Raw genomic sequence first — 18,262 nt, 5'->3', positions numbered from 1 at the left:
CAAGCACAGGTCAGTGGTATTGCAGGGTCTTATGGCCTTGCCAGAGTAACTGGAATGAGAGTTTTTGCACCGGGTCTTGATGCTGTTCAGCAGCAGAGCTGCAGGGAAATGAAGTGGAGTCCATGTTAGTGCCATGTAAAGCTACTTGGGAAACCTGCAGAGGCGGCCGGCACGATAGCTTTATGTAGAGGGTGGGTGGGGTACAGGTTGAGAGAAGAGCATGATGAAGGGAAGAGTTGAACTTGTAGATGCCTATCATTTTTCTTGCCCAAGAGCTGGAAGTCTTCCCAAGGACTAGTGACACCAGCTGTTAGGAATTTTGAAATTCTTCTTTTGCCGATTGCTGTGGATGCACAAGACAGATTAGAGTTGTCTAATTGCTTCTTCCAGACCACAGGACAGGACCCACCAGGTCATCTTTTAGTCTTCAGTTAGTAGGCGTAAGTGCTTTAGAGACGCATTAGAGTCTGAGTTAGGATGTATGTGATCTGGGGAATGACCCCAAAAATTAAGTGTTTAAGACTGAAGTAGAGTGAATTTATTAGGAAGAGAAGATATAATAGGGAAAACAAGCTATATAATTGGGAGCAGAAAGGGAAAGAATGAAGCATTAAAACCCTCGAGCTCTAAAATATAGTAGAAAAATGTGGAGTGAGCTTAGGATGGGAGAAGAGAGAAAAAGCAATAAACACTGTAGCAGTAGATGCCACTAAATTAATGCATCTGACTACTTACTGGTTAAATACATAAATACAATGTTAACATTTCCAGCCTAAAAACCTATCCATGTGGTCTGCCCTCACATTCATGGCCCAGATGTTGAGAGGACGTGGAAGTATCTCTCGACAGTGGTACTGCCTGTGCCAGGTCACCCATTTGTGGATCTCAGACACTGTCCTCTTAGCCAGGACACTGCCCTGATGCTCTGAGGGAAGAGGGACAAGTGGAGAGGGGCAGGAGAAATACAGTCCTCCTACTTCTCCCTTGTATCAGTGGACATGCCAAAGATGAAGCATCTCCCTAAAGCCTGCTACCTAGTTTTCTTTACATAGGCAGCAACAGAGGCACAGTAGAATTGAGTGGGTGCACACCAAAGACAAAAACTTGCTCTGCAGTCAATAGCCTAGTGTGGTGGAAGTCTGATCATTTTGGTGAAGTTTGTGTTCTTGCACGCTATGAGTTACAGTGCTGCTCTGCTATAGCTTTATTGTATGTTCCTAGCGTGAAAAGACATAACATTTAGGAGACAGTCCTTAGCCTGCATCCTAGGAAAGTTAGCAATGATCTCTGAGGTGTTTCCCAATAAAGGAGCAGAAGAAAGCAATGGCAGAGTGTCGCTGTGACCTACCGAAGGAAAGCTAGGTTCGGCCTAAATTGATATAATGTGGGATTTCTGCTGAATATGCTGACCCAAGCCATCCATGTTTGATATTCTCAACGAGAATCCCTGTTCATTGTTCTTAGCTCACAGGATCGATGCATATATTTAGCCTTCAACTGCAAAAGGGGATGAGATGTTCCTTACACATTTAAGGTCATACTAACTGAAAACACTCTTAACAACATATAATCATTGTAATGAGTATTTTTACACATTCAAATTTAAAATAAAATGAAAAAAAACCCAACACCCCTGTGTAATTCCCTGGAGTCATGTTTGCTTTGCAGAATAGTTTAACTGGTGTGGGCCAGTTGGGTGCCAGTAAGTCGACGGTGCTCCCTCTTGTGGCACCGTGTGGTGGGAGAGCATTGTTTGCACATCATTTGCACATCAGCGATAGTGCTGGTTATGAACAGAGAGTGTAGCTGCAAACAACAGGAATGGCCCTCAAGAGACTATAAGTTTGAAAATGTGGAAAGCGTTGTTTATTTATCCAGTGTTACTGTTCTGTGTATGTCCAGAAACACTAAAAATATATCTGTGCAGTAACACAAACCACGTACTGCCTCTGTTTTTGGATTCCACACTAGCCATCTCCTGGGCTTGTATTTATCATTGCCATGAGGGTCATAACTAGATAGACTTGAGTTTTTCCATCACACGGTGGACATAGTTTTCATAATGTAATCTTTTGTCCGTGTGCTGCATGTTTTGTCATACCTAACTGCAAGGCAGAAAAGGTTCAAGATAAACTTCAGACAAAGCAGTGTAGTCAGGCGGGGGAGGAAGGCTTGCCTATGGGGTAATACTGTTAATTTTTAGAGTTTTCTGCTTTTGGTGTGGTACATTCCTTATGCAAGAAAGAGGAGGAGATGAAGCAGTGAATGCTTTTGAGGTGGAGTTGTGTTTTGAATGGGGGTGGATGTAGTTGTGAAGAGGTTAATCCATAATCCGTGATGGCAAGAGTAAAGCAATTTTGTGACTTATTCCATCATGTGTTTTACTTGACTGTTGTTCCTGTTTCTGCTGAGACAGGTGATAGAGGGGAAGAAGGCTGAAATAAATACAGATAATGTTTTAAGTCATTCAGTTTTTCAAGATAACCCTCTGCCAATTAACTGGTGTCTCCTGGGCATGAATGATGGAGAGGACAGGGTTGGCGGGAAGCTAAATGAGCAGTAATTGCCTAGGTGTGGGGTACTGATTGAGTAGGTAGAAATAGATGTAAACGTGGTATGGACAGCAAATGGAGCAGATAATTAAAAACAAAAAGGGAAGAAAAGAGTGAAAGATTTTGAGAAACTGAGGTGAGCCCTAAAAGAAACATTTGCAGCTGAATGTTTATAGAAGTTCTTACATCTCATTCTCGAACAAAAGGGAGGAAAACAGTAGGGAGGAGCAGTTATGATGTGGGGAGAGCACTGTAATTAAGTTGGGGTGAAGAAAGATGGTGACTGCCAAAGGTTATAGGACACAGACTGTGGCAGTGAATTACAGAGGCGTTCTGCAGAGAACGGTCCCTCCTCCTTGTGGTAAGCTAGAGCTGGAAAAAAAATTGTATTGTGTTCCATGTAAGTAGTATATAGTGATTTTTTTTTTTTTTTTTTCAACTAGATGTATGCAATTTAACTTTGGCAGAAAGTGCTAGTTGATTACTTTGACAGGTTTAATTACTTTGGCTTGAGTAGGATGAAAGTGAATTTATTTCCCAGTGAGAAAAGCGTTGAAAGGCTGCATGAAAACCTGTCAAAAGAAATTGAAGAGGGGTTGGGGAGTTATCTTTACAGTAAATGGAATTGATAAACATGTCAGTTAAAAGGGGAATTTATTTATAATACCCACGTTTTGTGGCCAGAAATCTTTGATAATTCCGTTCACTGGGAAAATGAATTTTATCTGTTCAATTGATTTTCTTTTTCATAAGGCTTGTAGAGCAAGGAATTGCCATAGAATAAAAAATTGAAGTCATAATTCTTTTTTTTTTCCTAGAACACATCAGTAATGGAGGATCAGAATGAAGATGAGTCTCCAAAGAAAAATACCCTATGGCAGGTAGGGCTAACATTTGCGTAGAGAGTTGGCATGACTTTATATGTTCCAGCTTTTGAGATACCAAATCTTGCGTCTGCATAATCATCCTTGTATGTAGTTGACTGTATGATCCTAAAATTAGCTCAGCCTTCAAGTGAAGGATGACGCCGATGAATAATACTTGAGAAATTACTAGATCTTCTCGGATTTTGTGGTTTGTGCTGACCTTGAAAGGACAATTCTGCGTCAAAGGATATTTGGGAATGCAGTTCAATGTTTCTGAGCATGTGACTGTCATTTAAAAGGAAAAATTCAACACCTTCACATGGCAAGGAGTTGCAACCAATTTGCTTTGAAGAAGTCTGGAAATATTTCAGAGAGCTGACAGTTGTTCCCCAGCAGCCCTCTTGGTCTCCTGAAGGGCTCAGAAGAGCCTGCCATCAATCTCTGGTTGTATTTACTAATTATCAGTAAGTCCTGGGGTGGTGTTTTTGTAGCATCCTTATTTGTAGCTAAAGCTCCCAGGATTTTAATGATGTTATTATGTGGATATCCCAAACATTGACACGAGCTGTTTTTCAAAAACAAAACAAGCCCTTGACATTATGTTTTCATTTATGGATAAGCAGCTCAATACTGACATGAGGGTCTTGAATTTTTGTGTTAATTAAGAGTGTAATACCCAACTTTGGTATGTCTCTAAACGTGTATTATTTTAACTGCTGGAACCTGTGTAAATCATTTGTGGAGGCAGACTGCAGTATGCCGCAGAGACAAACTGAAATATGCAGCAGAAACCACTGGTTTAATCTGGAAAAGTTTGTTCTAAAAGGAATTAAGTTCCTTGCTGTTTAAATGGTAAGAGCTGTAAGAGAATTAAAGTGTTTTGGTATAAAAAGTAACTTATGCTTAAAGTACTTTCATTGATCTTTGTCTATGAAAGATGAAATTTATATGTCATAACTCACAGCTTTGAGAATTTTTTTTTAAAATTTAGTTTTGTTGATTATTTCTTTGCATCTTCTCACATTTTCTTCCTTGAGAAACTTCTTATAAAGCTGTTCCTATTGTTTATATTTAAATACTGACATTCCTTTTCTAAAAACAGATAAGTAATGGAACTTCATCTGTGATTGTCTCAAGAAAAAGACCATCAGAAGGAAACTACGAAAAGGAAAAAGACTTGTGTATTAAATATTTTGACCAGTGGTCTGAATCAGATCAAGTTGAATTTGTGGAACACCTTATTTCACGAATGTGTCACTATCAGCATGGACATATTAACTCTTACTTGAAGCCCATGTTACAACGGGACTTCATCACTGCGTTACCAGGTAAACTAATATTTATTTTACAAGAGGTGCCTTTATAAACACTTCTTTTTGTTTAATACTTCGGGTGTATACAAACTTTTTGAAACATCCTCCAGATTTAGATTGTCTCGTATAAAGGAAGTGTTGCTTCCCAGTCAAAAGAAGGGCAGGAGGGTAGCTGAAGTCATTCACTTCTGTGATTAATTGAATTGGCCACTGGATGCCAGTGTTGTTCCATGTAAAAGTAGTTTGAGTAGCGTATCCTGAAGAATAGTTTGTGCTTAAATTGGAACTCAGTTATCACAAAAGTTGTATCTCTGCAAGCTCTGGTCTAAATTCCTTTTTCATATGAACCCCATGGGTGTAGAAAATACTACAGAGGTGCTTTCATTTCTGAAGTCTTTATTACACTTTAGTTTTGTTCTAAGTTTCCTGAATCTTAAATATAAAGCTGCCTGCTTAGATGAATGAATCTAGTTTGTCTGGTCTTGTTACTGACTCAAGAACAGAAGTTCTTGTCGATTTTTTTTTTTTATTGTATAGTCCAGCCATGATTCCTTCCTTCAGTTGCTCAGAACTCTTCTGGCACTGATCAGTGTAAACCTGTATCAATAGTTCTAATATGAAACCTGTTGTTACCCTTGCTATATACATTTCTTCAAAAAAAAATACAGAGCAGTAATAACTAGGTATATAGAATCTCTATCTTTCAATCTTCTGGTAAGTTGTATATACTTTCCCATTAATTTCTGAAAGGAATTGTATTCCTGGATTTTTGCTGCTGGGGAGTATGATTCATTTGATTCTTTGAAAGGTAAATGTATGGACATTGTTGCCAGAGTGGGAAATAAACATGAAATAAATGGTCAAAATGTTCTGTTTGCCACTGGCAGTATAATAGCACAGATTCACACCTGCCCCTGAGTGAGTAGACTGTGGATGTTATCCCAAGAATACCAAGATACAACAGTGAACAGTGGGGGCGGATGAGGAGGTGATACAAATTGTAAAAGGAATTGGAAAGTGGTAATTTCTTGAGCACAGGCACCACTGAAGTAAAGTTTCTTTAAAGGTTGATCTTATTACAAGCTCTGAAGCTTTTGTAGCCATCGGTGTGGTTAGGTGGTCTTGTGTGTATGGACTTTCCTGGTATCAGCTTGTTTTCAAAATATTGAATATTGATTTCTCTAGGGAGCATCTGGGATTAACTAAAAGATAAAGTGAAGTAGACAGTCATGGTGATCATGTGCAAGTATGAGCTTCAATTACAATTTTATTTTGTTTGCTTTTATACCTCAGGGCTGATACAGAGTTATACAGTTCTTTCATATTATATATTTATTCCTAAGAAATTTTTGGGAGCTGCATAAGCTGACACTTATTTACACCACACTTGTGTATATATAAATATATATTTATGTTTACAACTTTCATTGTTTTTTAAAGATGTGAATACTGGGAACTGTTCCCATAATCAGCCTTTCTTGAATGTAATGTGGTGTGTGAAGAATGTCTGTATAAATTTACCCAAGAACTTAATATGAGCTAATTGAAATCAATCCAATGTTGGCCTAACATCACATTAAAAGATAACAGTGAAGTACTACCTTTTAAAAGCTAGTTCCACTTGTCTTAAGTAAAATTCCTTTGTTTTAAACGGAAGTAGTTTTTGCTTGCTACAGTTCCTACTGATTTTACACCTGTGAGAATGCAGGAAAAATGGAAAAAGTTTGTGGTATCTGGCTTCCCTTCACTTGAGTGGAAAAAAGTGATAATTCTTGTGTGCTTTTCTGTAAGTGGTGGCAGAATGTTTAGTCTGCAGGGTCTGTTCTTACAAGTTGGGCTGTGGTTGGGCTCTTTCCTTTACTGCTAATCACTGTCGTGGAGTATGACTAATCCTGTATCAACTGTTGCAAATCCCAGTGATCAGGGTGGCTCAGAAGCCTGTACTCATTGTTTTTCCACATCTGCCAATGGTGCTTCCTCTAGCATGTCAAAAACAACTCTCAAAAGACAGTGGTGAATAATGGACAGCATAATTGCAAGAATAACTTACATCACCTCTGTGCTTGTGATTCTCTTAATTATCTTTAAGATGTTAATCTTAATATTCCTTGCATGGTCTCATCCGAATTGTACCCCTTCCTTAATCGAATTACAGCTTTGACCCTTGAGCACTGCCTTGTCACCCTTGATTAGGAAAGAAAGTCCCTTTCATATCTGTTTTGTGTGTTAAAACTAAGAGAACCATATGCTGTGTTAGGCAAGTGAAACCCTGCCAGGCTTCTTTTGAAATTTGTTTCTAAAATAATAAAAGCCTGTGCAATTGCGTGATCTAAGTGACTGTTTCGTATCTAATGTTAGTCAGTTTTATGGAGTTGACATCCCACATTTGGGTTTTATTTTCGTACAAAGTGATATTTACACATTGAACTTTGAAATCCTTGTGGATTTTAATTGTTTTAATTTATTACTGAAATTCAACCAAACCGTAATCTGGTACCTATAGTCAACAGCAGCTGTGATTTTTCACCATTTTCTATAACACTGCAAAAGCTCTTGTAGAGGCATAAGAGTTGGGAGTAATGTTTTTCTTTGAAGAGTGTACCAGCAAATGCTAGATGCATTTTACTAAAGAAAATTCATAGGTTTTAGTACCTATTTCAGAAACTGTTTATAAAACTAAATGCTCACTGTCTTTTAATGTAAAATAGGTATATGCAGCTGTTTCAGGCCTTAATGTGACTTAAAGTCCTGCATGTTGTCTGAAATAATTATAGTATGCCTGTCTAAGTATCTGTGCTTTGGACCTGTTCCTACTATGTTAATTAGGGTAAATATTTTACTTGATGTCTTTTTTAATGTGAACCATTTAAATCTGTGTGCTTTTGCAAGCAGTAAAAATCTTTAGAATAGACTTGGTGGCAAAGGAAAGCATTTGTGTATTTGTGCTCAGCATGCAGCTTTCAAGGCTCGCTGTATTCATAGAAGATTGCCATATTTTAACATCAGAAAACACTTGAGTTTCTGAATTTTTAAAAATCTGTTTTTAACTGTGGCCGGTGTTATGCACAATTGTGAAAATTACGCATCTTAATAAAGGGCTTCTGCCTAGTAATTCACAGTTGATACTTAAACCCCAATGAATTACTGACTCCATAATGAGCAGGCTGTATGTGTTAAAAGTGTACAGTCCCAGACTGATACGCATACACGTGTGTGTGTGTTAGCGCTGGTGTGGAGATGTGGTAGTTGATGGCAGTTAGCTTTTATTGAAAACCTTGGTTTAGTTCAATTAAGCATTAACGAGCATTTGGTACTAGGATTACACCACAAGCAGAGTCTGAAAAAGCCTTGGGTTAGTGAGGTGAATAAAACCAAGCCTGAGCACTTGTCACTTGGTTTTTGTCTCTCCAAACACTCAGTCTGATAGTTCCATAAAACATCCTTCTGCAGATAGCAGTCAAGTCTAAATCTTCTTGAGAACATTCCTAACCCGTAGAAAACAAAAGTCTTCTAAGGAGGATTTATCTTGTACTTTGAGTTTATTTGGAGAGTTACTCTCCTTAGGAACAGTGTTTCAGCCCTGTCTCTAACTGCTTGGTATGTCTGTTACAGTGAAATGATTTGTTTTAAATTGAATTTTGAGAAGGACCTGAGTCTTAGCCTGATATTTCTCAGTTCTGCTCATGCCACAAAAAGCCACCAAACACATCGTAATATCCAGTGCCATTTGCACTCTGGAGTAGAGTCGCTGTCACACTGTTTCCCGAAGTGGAGGAGAGGCTTTGGTTTGGGATGCAGCTCTCCGGTGGCACGGTGGGGTTTTTACCTCCCTTTGTCTGAGGAAATGGCATTAATGACTCCTGGTGCCTCAGCAGTGGTTTGCCAGCTCTTCACCTCTGCTTCAAATCAACTTATTGACAGCCAGAAATGGCAACGCTGATCTCTCCAAGAAAGGCTTAGCTTTTGGATGAATTGTTGGTGATACCTTGGTCACACAGGTCGCATTTCCAGACTTGAAGCATGAGAGGTGGCTTTGGATCCAGATTTTTGCGGCTGTTTTTCAGAGGATTAGTTATTACTCTTTCAAACGCAGTTGTGTGAAAGACTGAACAAGTGCACAATATTCCTGCTTTGTCATGTACCATTGTTCTTAATCATTTAATCTGGAGAACTATCTTTTTGCAAAAATTGTATTTCACAAGGAAAAGAAAACTAAAAGCAGTTGAATGTAAGTTGATGAATGCACACGTTGTATTACTCGGACGTCACGTTCATTTCTAGGTAGGAAATCATAAAACCATGGACTTCAACAATTCTATGTTTGCCTCATGTTGAAAGGTGTTAGGATAGAAAGTGGTGTGTGTTGTCTACCATCGTGACTGTGATCCAAATACTTTTTTTATGATCTCAAAATTGGTAGACTAAATCAAATTCTTCTGAAACTACTTAAATGACATGTATGTTCTTACTTGTGCAAAGGATTTAAAATACAACGTGGATTTCTAATAACGGACTATGCTGTGTGCTGCATATGGAACTCCTAAAGTGTTTGTGCTTGATTCAAAACCACTTGCCTGCTATCGATAGACAAGTGGTGCAGTAGTCCTGACTCTGAAAGGCATTTCAAGTTCCACTCTCAAGCTGACTTGTTCAGTGTCTTCTGAAAGATGATGCAGGTGTGTTAGAATAGGGGGAAAAACCCAAAACCAACAACAACAAAAAAACCACAGAACCATCCACTTGTTGAGTTCAGAGGCTGTTTGGCAGCGTAGCCTTTTTATGAGGTTGGTTATTAGTAACTTTACAGCTCCTTAGAGTTCTCATCTCTCTTTTGGCAGAGGATAATTATTTAGTTTGTTGCCAGGAGATGGCAGTAACAGATAAACTTCTAAAATATTATTTTGTGCACAAATATAATTTGAACTTCTTCTATTTGTCTGTCACTTTCTCCCTTGGCAGTTGTTCATTTCACATCTGACATGTTCATGATCTTTACATTTCAAATATTGCTCAAAACTGTAAGCAAAGTGTTAACAATATATTCAAGTGTCAGTGTGGCTACTTTGCCCCATAACCTTTCTTTAAGTACGTGGTTGAAATAAGTGCAGAGTTACAGTTTGCTTAGTGCTCTTTGACTAAAAGCATTTAAGTTTCCCTCATCTAAGAAGGTTAGTATACATATGATAATTGTTTTACTAAATCATGCCAATTATGCAAAATTACACTTCTCAACTTTGGAATGAGAAAAGCATCCAGTAGATGTTCAGCACGGATCCTGTCGTCCCATCTTTACTAGCACTAAATAGCAGTGTCTTGACCAAAATGGGCCTAAGGATGGCTGTTTCTTTGGCTGTACAGACAGTTTATTTGATGAACTTTGCATCATTAATTTGCTCATTCATTTGCAATCTTTAAGGTGCATGAGTAAAGAATTTTACACCTTAAAAGTGCAGACATTGAAAGATTTGCCTGTCATCAGTGTATCTTGTGCTCCTGGCTTTTTTGGGACGCAGGCATAGCTGGAGTGTGCTTTTCTTCTAACAAAAGGGGCTTAAGGTCATCTGCAAAGGTTAATTTGATGTGTGCTTCCGCTCTTCTGCCGCGCCACTGCTGATTAAAAATGCCTTTCACACAGAAGGGACAGGACGGCATCCTTGTATCTCAGAGAGCCGGAAGCTGAAAGTCGGTGCACTTGTCATTCTGCCACATTTTGTAGAAACAATCTTTTTAATAATTTTTGGGTCTGCTGGTTTAACTGTACTTACTTTGGTGTTTACTCCTAGTTTCTTCTAACTTCTTCCAAACTTTGCAGTCATTATCAATTCTGTCATTTCTTAGCACTATAGTCTCATTTATTAACTAATGATTTGACTAAATATCCCTGTGTGGGGTAAATGTGAATACACGTTTAGCCTTGGACTGTGGTACACATGCTGGGAGGATAGTCAATGCACTAACTTAGTACTCTGGAGAGGGAGGGGAGGGTGATCTAGGCTCAGATGTTGTATAGTGGGTATTCAAAGAAAAACAGTGCAGGGCGATGGGAGCCTTAAACACCTTTTGTATAGGAACCTCAGTGTACTGCTCTACTGATGCAGAGCTTGCAATTATGATAGTTAATTGCCATATCCTCTGCACTGTTTGCTTTGGGAACTGCAGTGCTTTATGTAGAAGATGCTTCTTCTTTAAAATGTAATGTGCTCTGTGCTGGGAAAATATGTAGAGCACTGCGTTGGGTGATTACAGCATTATAGATATGTTAAGACAGTGACTTCCTTTGTATAGGCTGATCTTAAGTTGTTGAACACAACTATTTTGTACTAGGTCTAAAATAACTTAGATCTGTTCCCATGAAAACATGGTGTGTGCCCTGTTCAGGCAAAATCAGAGTAATGCTTACTCAGCAGACCTGTTTATTTTTTGTCTAGCTGTGCACAATTAATTAGTTTGTCATCTTGATACCCAAGCATTCATGATTTTAAACTAACTCTTGAAAATGACCTTGCAATGATTATATTTTCTGGAAAACCTTTGAGAACTGCTTCAAATCACGTACTAGAAACATTGGGGTGCAGCAGACTGGAAGACCCCTTTTACAATGTATTTAAATGCCCTGGCGTTTTCTTCAAACCGCTGATGTAGGAGATGGTGCAGCTTAAAGCTGCTCTGAGACATGGTATTGTTAGGAGAGAATCTGCTGGGTTGGAAGTGGTTAGATTTGAGACCCACCAGTTATTTGGACCTTGTTGCATTTCAGTTATTTGAAACTGTTACTATGACTGGTATTGAAAAAATTGTATAAACCCAATTTACTTTCTATCGTAGGAGCTTTCACCATTCTTCAAAGTCTTTTTAAAGTTGTTTAAATGATGTAGAAGAAATGAACAAATGCTTTTAAACTACATGGATTGGTTTCTCCGTTCTATTGCTGTTCATTTTTACGAAGGCCATGCCAAATTTAGTGTGCAGTGGACTATGAACACACTTTCTTAATTTTTAAAAAAATTAACAGTAGCTTCTTTGATTTTTCGGGACTATTTGAAGCCTAAAGTAGGCTGTCATGAGATAAAGTGGAAAATTAAAAAGGTCGCCGTCTCCTAGTTTGAAAGATTTTTTTTCATGCTTGGCCAACTGGCATACGTTATTCACGAAAATGGGAGTTATTCTAGATCTCTGATTTAGTGGAGTTTTTGGGAAAGTAAAATTGTAGGTCCTTTGAAATAAGTAACAGACTTACCAGTGATTTTTTTGTGGGACCAATGACACTGTAGTTAGAATATGAACAAGAAAAGTTTGATTGCCATTTTATATTTAGTGCCAGTATGTTATCTAAGTGGTTTTTATGTACATACCTTTACTCAACTACATGTTTTTAAATCTAACACCCTCAGCAGGAGACAAGATCTAGGCAAAGACCATAATCAAATGCATGTAGCATTCCACCTGTTTTATGTCTTGATAGATCTGTGGTGGCAGCTTACTGTATTCATCATATTTATTGATGTGCTTATTTTTTCTATCACCTTCAGCTTAAGTACCTAGTGTTTTTGGATAAGTGCTAACTGATATTTATGAAATAATATATTGCAGCACACTTCCTTACATAGACCTGCATCAATGGGCAGGACCCCAATTCTGGTATATTTGAACTGCTGGCATGTTGAGTGCATTTACTATTTAAATCTAACCCTACCGTGTTATAAAAGGACCAGGGGGGTTAGTAAGCTGCTCCTGGTAGCTAGAATCTTCATGATGAAAGTCAGTGTTTCTCCAGTCCACTAATAACTATTGCCTGTTGACCAACATACCTTGTGCTGCAGGTGAAATTAGAGCATGAGAGTCACTCAGGTAGATCTTATTTCTGGGATGTCTAAGTGCTGCCAAAGGGCTTTCATTTGGAGTAATGTTGTTTTACTTGGGAGTTCTCTTGTGGTATATTGCTGAGCTCATTCTCTGACCCAGTAAAGCTACCATCATCAAATCAGCAGTACGCAGACCCACACATCTCTCTGTTGCTGTAGAAGGTAGTGTGCCCCACGGGTGGGAGCGCAGTAGATGCAGAAAAGATGCTAAGATAATATCTGTTCATAGGGCTATTGTAAATACATTGGGAAACTTTTGTGCAGCTAAACTAAATTTACTTTGCACTGGAATTTATGGTGCAGAAGCTGAGCTGTCACCTCTCATTATTTGAGAGTTGACTCCTGCTGATCCTGAGGTTTCTCAGCTGATTCTCACACTGGAGGCAATTGCATTCATTGGACCCAAAATCAATGCTGTATTTAATGTTACATTCTGATTTATTCAACCTGAAGTTGTTTCAAAAAACTTGTCCCCCTTGAATTTTTCTCTAGCTGAAGAGAAGCCTCAAAACCCCCAGCTTCTGGTATAAGTTATTCAGTAGTAATTTCTACAAGTATGGAGTCTAGTGATGGTAAACCATGAATCGGGATAACTGCCTTGGATGTTAAAGCACCATTTGCAATTAATGAATTACTCTCAAACTCATTCTCATTTATTTCCCCTTCCTACATTAGACTGCAGGGTGTGGTGTCTCTGGCATATGCTCTACCACCAGAGTCCTGAACAAAATGCAGGAGTGGATTTGGCACCTGCAGATTACAGAAAGAACTTAGAAAAGATGTTCTTGCATTTGATGCAAGAAAGTTTTTGCAGAATCTTTGCCTGTGGTTCTACTGGACACGTCTGTATTTGTTTCTGTGGAGTCCTGTCTTCTGCTGGGTTGAATTATCTATTGTTTTATGTAAGGGAATAGTAAAAGAATCAGTATTTTAATTTTTTATTACTGCTGCTTAGTAAAGCACCTGCTTGAAGATGATTATCTTTTTAGCTCATGTAGCGCAGTGCATTATGTGCCCAAAAAGTCCAGGATTCTATGCCCAGGAGAAGCAAAATGCTTTCTGCGGCTTGCATACTATGCTGAATTTTGGTTTGCATTTGTTCTCCCTCTGTGGAAATGGGACAGTCCAGTAGGCAGACTGTACTAGGAAAGGAGTGAAGTGCTCGAGGTGTTTTGGTGTACCTGTTTGGATTAGTTTGTAACTGGTGCTTCTACCTTTGATAATTTATCACATTGCTCCAGTGCCTTAAAGCTGTGTTGGCTTTCTCTGAATGTATTGCAAAACTTGTTCAGTAGTTTACTGTGAAGTGATTGACATTTTGATTGCCTTTATTTCTTTGTAGAGCAAGGCTTAGATCACATAGCAGAAAACATCCTTTCCTATCTTGATGCCAGATCGCTCTGTGCAGCAGAGCTGGTATGTAAGGAATGGCAGAGAGTCATCTCTGAGGGAATGCTATGGAAAAAATTGATTGAAAGAATGGTACGCACAGATCCGCTATGGAAGGGACTGTCAGAAAGAAGGGGTTGGTAAGTACCTTGACAATAACTAAATTCACTTTTTAAAACGTTCTTTACAAATTTCCCTAATCACAAGCTCTGCCAAAAAGTAAGCTTATAGTAAATTGTTATCACTGAGATCCTTATCTCTGCTGCTGACTAGTGGAGGTAGCTACGGCGAAAGTTTGTCAGCTCCCATTTCTACTGTGGCTGTGTTCCTTGTTCTTTTGTGCACCAGTGTTTTCAACACTTTCTTGCGGTAAGTCTGTCTGCAAATTTGTAATTTCTGTTTTGCAGGGAGAACTAACAACTAGCTCACAAAAAATCTAGCGACAACATGTTTTCTCGAGCAAAGTATTTCCAGTTAAACTTTTTTTTTCTAAAAATTTAAAATAACTGATTGGATTGCAGAAGCCTATCTCAAAGAGAAATCATTTATGTTTGTTGCAATGAAGTATTTCTATTCTTTACCGAGTACCTGAAGAGATACCATGTTCTAATTTAGAAACCTGTTTTTCTGTGCTCTCTAGTGGTGTGCCTAAGGAAATGCATACTGTAAAGAGCAAGAGGCTGACACCCTGCTGGCTAAAGCCTTACGAAGCAGTGAACCCTAATTTGGAAAACCATAAGGAATATACTTGTTCTCTTTTTAGTCTTGGACATTTTAAATACAGCTGTCAAATTGTAAAGTCACAAGGCTTGTAATGGCAGTACTAAAAATTCTTAAAAGTATTCTGTGAGAGTATGTCATAAGGTTTTGTTCTCTGCAGATTTTGAATTCCTTTAAAGTTTGGATTCTTTGTGATACATTGAAAAATATGTTTCTGGTTCTTTCTAGGGATCAGTACCTGTTTAAAAACAGACCAACAGATGGCCCCCCAAATTCATTTTACAGGTCCTTATACCCAAAGATAATACAGGATATAGAGGTACGTTTTCTGATATATATCATCTTCAGGAGAAATAATGTTGCATATTGTAACGTTAGTGTTTCAAAGGTGGTGCCTGTTGGAGCAGTGAAGCTATGGTGTATTTGTATCACTACTACTTTGTGAGTTCTGGCTCTTCAGACAATGTAAAAAAACACCCTCAGCAACTTACTGCCACAGTATGTGCATTAAGTGTTAACACCATCCTTTTTGCATTTAAGGATTTTTGGAACTCTTCTGGGACTATGGATTTTAATAAAATAGCCGTTTTAGGACACACACTACTCTTAAGACAATTCCATGTATTGCTGAATGTTCTAATGTTACACTCCCTTAGGTGATCCGAGGGTTAATGCCTTAAACACCAATCATTTAAAACATTGCTCATTTAGTAACTTACTAATTCTAAAGTGGTGACTGTTGCAAATACAGCTTTCTTTACCATATGGGATTTTTTTTCCCCTCCAGTGGTTTGATGAGAACAATAATCAGTCCTACGACAATAAACCTGGGTAAAGAAACTGCAGAAATGACTGTTCTTTTCTTCGATTATAAAATTTTCCTTATCTTGCTTAAGATTTATGAAGTTGGGCTTGCTCGCTCATTTAAAATGTTTCTGATAAATCAGGATCATCTTAGTATTTTGCCTACTGGTAGAAAATCTGTCTTGCTCAGTTTGCTGTGTACCCACCACAAAACTCGTAAGTTATACCACAGACTGTAATGGATTTATTTCAACCACGTGATGGATGTGAAATTATTGGTCTGAGATTCATTAGTGGGGAAACACGTGTTTTGATGTTTAAGACAGATGTGAACTAATGGAATCATTCTGCTATGGCAAATGTGAATTTGTGTTGCTTGGCACTCAGTAAACAAAATTATTCAGAACTCTTAACCTATCTGTAAAATGTATCTGCTGGAAAACATACTCCACTTTTCAATTTTATAACCCTTGCTGCACAACTTATAAACATATGAAGATAAAAGAACTAAGCATAAAATGTAGCCTAGGCAAAATAATACCAAACTTGCTATTTACTTGTGAGCTGAATGGTATGCATTTTATTATTTGAAGGGAGATGTTTTCTCCCTGTAAGGAATGGCAGAGTGATATTGCAATAAGAAGCCCATGGGATTAAGGAGAACTCTTAATGTGATATTTGACTGCTTTCTGCGAAATTCTGGCATAGTTCAGTAAAGAAAATGGGCAAAAAGCAGTGTGAAAACCTTTGTGTGAAACACTGAAATAGCTCAGCATTATTATAGCTCAAATTTTAAAAGTTATTCTTCTGAAACTAATTTGTTTACCTGAAGTGGAACACTTGTGTAAGAACTCTTATTGTTAGAGATGAGAGTATTCCTTCGAGGTGTTCTGAGGACTTTCTGAGGCCATTTGAACTGTCACAATATGCTATTTAATACTTTGATTCTTTAGTTGCTGTAGATTTGCTGGTATAATGCACAGAAATGAAGCTCCTGAACTGAATAATTCTTGCTAGAATGAAATAAGTAGGAAAAACCCCAAACCCTCATGCTTCTCTCATCACCAATATCAATATTAAATGTAAAAAATTTTCAGTCTCTAAATATCTGGAGTGGGGAAAGGGTGTACCACTATAAACATATTGTAGTAATGAACATGTCTCTTAAACTAAATTCCATTACATTAACAATAAATATATTAAACCTTCAAATTAGGAGAAAAATGTGCACCTCACAGCCTGAAAAGTAAGGGCTCATGCATTCAAAATTGGTGTTTGGAAGTAAAGTAACACAGATTTGTAATGCTCTTTTGAACCCTAACTTTCTTTCACAGTTTCAAGTCATAAATTTTTATTTTTCATTATATAATGCTCGGGTGGATGATGTGATAAATGTAGAATATGCAGAGTAAGGGGTTATCTCATGACAAGCTTTGAGATGGAGCTGGCACGATATAGTGTGCTGTATGTAAAACATGCCATGCCACTAGTACTTAAAAATAGTAATGTGAGTAATGAGCGTGGGAAAAGAGTTGTCTTTTCTGTGGTGTACAAAGAGTAAACTGTAAGCTGTTGCCATAGTTTCTGCCCATTCCAAACTGCCTGGCAATCCAGCTACTTTTACATATGATTTCCATAGTTTCTATCTAATGCTTATATCCTTAACGATGTTAAATATTACTGGAGCGTGCAGGGAACTCCAGTGTGTCCCAGACTCAGATGGAGGGAGGCAAGAACAGAGAAGCAGAATTAGGGCTGTTCAGGGAAAATCTCCTCTAGTTCTATACTTGCCATTCCATGCTTGTGTCTCTAAACCTGTGAAAAACCTTCGGTCGTTAGTGGTTGTCAATCACTTGGGGTAGAATTTAAGGTATTGGCAACTAACCTCCACGCTGTCCATGGCTCATGGATACTTTGGTAGAGCAGTAAAGCTGAAAGGGGCCAGGACCTGTCAGCTGTGGGCTCTTGCCTCTGAATTTCACTTTAGCAAAAGTAAGTATAAGCCTCTGTTTGCCCAAATTCAGGAAACAAATGCGTCTTTGTCCGGTCTTCAGGAGTGGTGAAGTCTCTCTCTCTGAACGCTAATGGCTACTTCCAGAATCATCACTGCTCAGTTTATACAGGCAGCGCGTTTCCCACTCCTGGTTCTTCGAAGCTGCTGAACTGGAGGGGGAAGGCAGGAGGATGGGGGTCTTGTGCCATGTCAAATTTCTCCCTGTTTACATATTTCCTTTAAGCCTTCTGAAATATTGCTGTTTTCCAGGTTTCCAGCCTGGAGTGGGGTTAGTGTTTCTGCTAATAGTCGAGGGTCCAATAATTCTTCCACTTCCAAAAGTCTATTACAATTTTTCTAGTAAATCACCCTTTAAAGCACTTTTCACAAATTGCTTCCCTAAAGGATTGTCAAAAGAAGCTTTTAACACTGCTTAAAAATGTAGATGGTGAGTAATGATAACAACAAAACTTAGCTATAAGATTAGGAGCACTTCTTAACTTTTTCCTCCCCTTATTCTGTTTTTAAGCCTAAAGTCATGTTCTCCTTCAGTTTCATACTTTTCCCATTCCTTCAGTTTTCAAAGCAATGTGCAGAAGCTCTTAAATAAGTCTTTCATCTTAGCTGTGATGAAGAATTTTGTATCTCTGAATAATAAAATGTTTTTTCTGCAAATATTTGCCTGGACCTTTAATATGATCTTCCTGTTTCTGTCAGAGGGTCAGAGTTTAGGGAGCTAGTGAAGAGCCAAAGGCTACCATAT

The 18,262-nt window shown here is 38.3% G+C and overlaps 1 protein-coding gene across 7 annotated transcripts in view; it reads left to right on the top strand.

Moving 5' to 3' along the window:
* Nucleotides 1-18,262, top strand: part of FBXW11 (F-box and WD repeat domain containing 11) — a 76,254-nt gene that overhangs the window by 36,155 nt on the left and 21,837 nt on the right. For all 7 annotated transcript variants that reach the window (XM_074838096.1, XM_074838101.1, XM_074838103.1 and 4 more), the window contains 4 exons: nt 3,371-3,433; nt 4,521-4,746; nt 13,936-14,122; nt 14,931-15,021. In XM_074838096.1, coding sequence (XP_074694197.1) covers nt 3,371-3,433; nt 4,521-4,746; nt 13,936-14,122; nt 14,931-15,021 — 567 coding nt within the window. The remainder of the gene's footprint in view (nt 1-3,370; nt 3,434-4,520; nt 4,747-13,935; nt 14,123-14,930; nt 15,022-18,262) is intronic.

Source organism: Strix aluco, chromosome 13 (genome assembly GCF_031877795.1).
Source record: "Strix aluco isolate bStrAlu1 chromosome 13, bStrAlu1.hap1, whole genome shotgun sequence".
NCBI lineage: Eukaryota > Metazoa > Chordata > Aves > Strigiformes > Strigidae > Strix > Strix aluco.
This window is presented reverse-complemented; position numbering and strand designations above follow the sequence as displayed.